The sequence below is a fragment of the Brachionichthys hirsutus genome, chromosome 5, assembly GCF_040956055.1.
Source record: "Brachionichthys hirsutus isolate HB-005 chromosome 5, CSIRO-AGI_Bhir_v1, whole genome shotgun sequence".
Lineage (NCBI taxonomy): Eukaryota > Metazoa > Chordata > Actinopteri > Lophiiformes > Brachionichthyidae > Brachionichthys > Brachionichthys hirsutus.
In genome coordinates, this window is record NC_090901.1 from 14,385,981 (window position 1) to 14,389,698 (window position 3,718).

General features: G+C 44.8%; 1 protein-coding gene across 1 annotated transcript in view; it reads left to right on the top strand.

The window, feature by feature from the left end:
- ska1 (spindle and kinetochore associated complex subunit 1) overlaps nucleotides 1-2,230 on the top strand; it is a 4,315-nt gene extending 2,085 nt beyond the window's left edge. The window contains exons 4-6 of the mRNA XM_068739751.1: nucleotides 1,322-1,462; nucleotides 1,538-1,707; nucleotides 1,997-2,230. Of these exons, the coding sequence (XP_068595852.1) occupies nucleotides 1,322-1,462; nucleotides 1,538-1,707; nucleotides 1,997-2,145 (460 nt within the window). The 3' untranslated portion in view covers nucleotides 2,146-2,230. The remainder of the gene's footprint in view (nucleotides 1-1,321; nucleotides 1,463-1,537; nucleotides 1,708-1,996) is intronic.
- Nucleotides 2,231-3,718: the final 1,488 nt, after the last annotated feature.

The following is a 3,718-nucleotide window of genomic DNA, read 5'->3' on the forward strand; positions in this document are numbered from 1 at the left end:
CAGATGCTGCAGGACGGCGTCCCTCATTTCTGTCTCCAACAGATGCTGCAGGACAGCGTCCCTCATTTCTGTCTCAAACAGATGCTGCAGGACAGCGTCCCTCATTTCTGTCTCAAACAGATGCTGCAGGACAGCGTCCCTCATTTCTGTCTCAAACAGATGCTGCAGGACAGCGTCCCTCATTTCTCTCTCAAACAGATGCTGCAGGACAGCGTCCCTCATTTCCGTCTCACACAGATGCCGCTGGACAGCGTCCCTCTTGTCTGTCTCAAACTGCTCTCAGAAACGGTAGCAAAGGAGGGAGACTCGGTTCACACACGCACGCAGCGCGATGATACGCAAATAATCTCAGGATGTATTAAAAATGCTTTGAATCATCCGTCCATCCATCTCCAACCATTTAACCGGGGGGGCGGGTTGCGGGGGCAGCAGCCTAAGCAGGGAAGCCCAGACTTCTCTCTCCGCTTCTTCCAGCTCTTTCGGGTGGCGGGGGGGCATAGTCTGGCCAGCGTGTCCTGGGTCATCCCAGTGGTCTCCTCCCGGTGGGACGTGCTCTGGACACCTCCCCAGGGGGGCGGCCATTTGAATGAATATATTTATTAGATAGGATGTTAGAGTACAAGTACAGTCGCACAGTAGCATGTATTACAGTACAAGTACAGTCAAACAGTAGCATGTATTACAGTACGAATAAAGTCAAACATCCTGTCTAAGAGGAGCATTTCAGAAAAGCCCTTGCGGTCTTGTTTCCGTTGAAAGTCCTTCGTACATAAATCATCCACAATTAACAATACAAATTTAACAATACAAATAAAAATAAAAATAAAACCAATATTCAATAACTCAATTGATGCAAAGTAACATTAGAAAAATAAAATGATTTTACACCACCGATGCAAACTAACAATTAATCTAAAATAAATTACACCACTGATGCAAAATGACAAAGAATGACAATAAATTACTAAGACAATTAATATATGCAACGTAGGTGGACAGAAAAGGGGGGGGGGGGGGGGGGGGGTCACCTTTTTATCAATGTGATTTCTGCCAGACGCGTTTCAGTTGTTGATGACTGGACTAACTGTTTTTGGGTCGATAAGGACCCAAAATCACCATCATGGTGTAGAAACATTTCCTAGCGTGGGGCCTTTAAGAGGACGTCGGAGTTGGACATTTTTTTCTCCATCTTATTTTGTTATTTTTACTATAGTTGTTGCAGCCTAAGCTCATTTGCATACGTACATAAACCGGCGCCTCTACAAATGTGGAGCGCCCGCCTGTAGGAGAAGAATGAATGTCTCCTGTCTCCGTCTCTCAGGGGAAGTGACCCTGCAGTCAGTGACCAGCCTGATGCAGCAGGCGTTCAGCCGGTCCAGGTGGGAAACGTCAGCAAGACCACCAAGGGCTTCGTCAGAGAGATGGACTTCATCACGGTGCCGGAGTTCGAAAGCATTCCTCGGTGCGTTTCGTCTCGCAGGAAGCGTGCCGGTCAAGCGTCGCTTTCTGTTGCTGAATGATTCTTTGCCTCCGGCAGGTACTTGAGAGGACGCGTGTCGTACGAGCAGCTCAATGGCGCGGTGCGAGGCATCAACGCGGCTGCTCAAGCAAAGTACAAGATCCTCCACCAGTCGGCGAAAGCACTCGGCAATAAAGGGCGGAGGCTGCAGCAGCGCTTTAAGACCCAGGAGACCAAAGACACCAAAGGTGGGCAGCCGTCAGCAAAATCACATGGAATATGGGGGTTCAGTGTAAATTCAGGATTTGGATTCCGATTTATTTGTTGCGTTCCCACTTTTAAATGGTTATTTAACTGAATAGGTGGCCCTAATCCGGTTGTTTCACCTTCCGTGAAGACTATTTATTGAGACAACGGCAGTCCTAGACGAAGGCTCTGAACAGCAGGCCTCCGGGCGGGGGGGGGGCGCCTCGATGACCGATGGACGTTTGTGACGTCAGACGAGACGCTGACCTTCGTGTCCTTTTGACTTTTCAGGGCAGTGTTTTGTGGTGGAGGACGACATCTGCGAATTCACTCAGGTGAAGCTGGACAAGCGATTCCAGGGAATGCTGCACATGCTGCGCCACTGCCAGCGCCTGCGCGAGCTCCGAGGGGGGGGGGTCACCCGTTACGTGTTGGTGTAAATGTTTCTTTTCTTTATCCGGCCGTCGTTTCTTTCCGGGCTATTGAAAGCACACGGCCGTGAAGAAGAACATTTGTGGAGGTCTTGCCAGAGTTCTTAGCATATTTAAGATAATAAAGAATTATTAGAAAATGAGCGACACGGGCCTCGTGGAATCTCTAGAGCCGGAGCGGAATTTTGACGACCTAAAACTTTGCAGTCGTGGAGATGTGTGGCAAAAGTTTCATGCTGCTGGATTGCAAAGGACGTAAATGACACACCCCAGTGGGGGGGGGGGCTGCAGCTCGGGTTCAGGACGCGTGGACAGTCGGAGCTCCCGACTGAGCCACAGCCCCATTTACATCAGTTACAGCTCAGAAGTGCGTGGTTGACATTTTACCAATCTGAAGATGAATATATTTATTAGATAGAATGTTAGAGCAGTACAAGTACAGTCACACAGTAGTATGTATTACAGTACAAGTACAGTCAAACAGTAGTATGTATTACAGTACAAGTACAGTCAAACAGTATTATGTATTACAGTACAAGTACAGTCAAACAGTAGTATGTATTACAGTACAAGTACAGTCAAACAGTATTATATATTACAGTACAAGTACAGTCAAACAGCATGTATTACAGTACAAGTACGGTCAAACATCCTGTCTCAGAAGAACTTTGCGGTCTTGTTTCCATTGAAAGTCCTTAGTACATAAATCATCGACATTTAACAATAAAATAAAAATAAATATTGAGCTGAAATTGTCTCACAGGAGCCACGAAGCCGCCTGTTTATGAAGAGGCGTGTAATTCAGAGCAGGAAGATGTCAGTAAGGCCAAGGTTTCTCTGAACCTCATTATTATGGTACAACTAACATCTTTTTTTTGGTCTGCATTTGTACAACGTACACAACGTCAGTCACTGTTAGAGTTCTATGCAATTCTATTCTTATAGTGATTGTGACCGTCACCTGCCCTCTTGGCAGACGAGACTATTCATATTTTATTAGTTTTATTACCTGCTTACCGCTGTAGAGGGCTGTGCACACCGCAGTGAACACACAACATGGACAAACAAAAAGTGACAAATACACAGTGTTCTGAGAAGAGAGTGCAATGGATTTATTTCTGCTCCTTGATTCTATCCCTTTCATCCAACCATAAGAGAGCAGGGGTGTCGAACTCAGTTTCTCCAAGGGCCACATTAGCATTATGTTTGCCCTCCAAAGGCCAAATGTAAACCGTAACACAGTAAAAATGTAACTAAATGTAATGTCATTTAATGTAAAATAAATTTAACTACTCCTTAACATGCTGTTAAATAACTTGTTTTTAATTTAACTCTTTAGCAGCCACAGTAATTACAATAAAATATTCAGTTTTTATATCACTTTTTTAAAAGGTTGTAACTTAAAAATTGTTAGAGATAAAGCCATACTGTAAATGAGAGAAATAAGTATGAACCAAAGTTTGTGATGGGAATAAATTAACACATCTAATAATGTGGAAAAGCTCCATTCAAATGCAATCATCACGCAGGAACAAAGATAATCGATACAAAATCAAAGCAAAACCAAAAAGCCACCACCTTG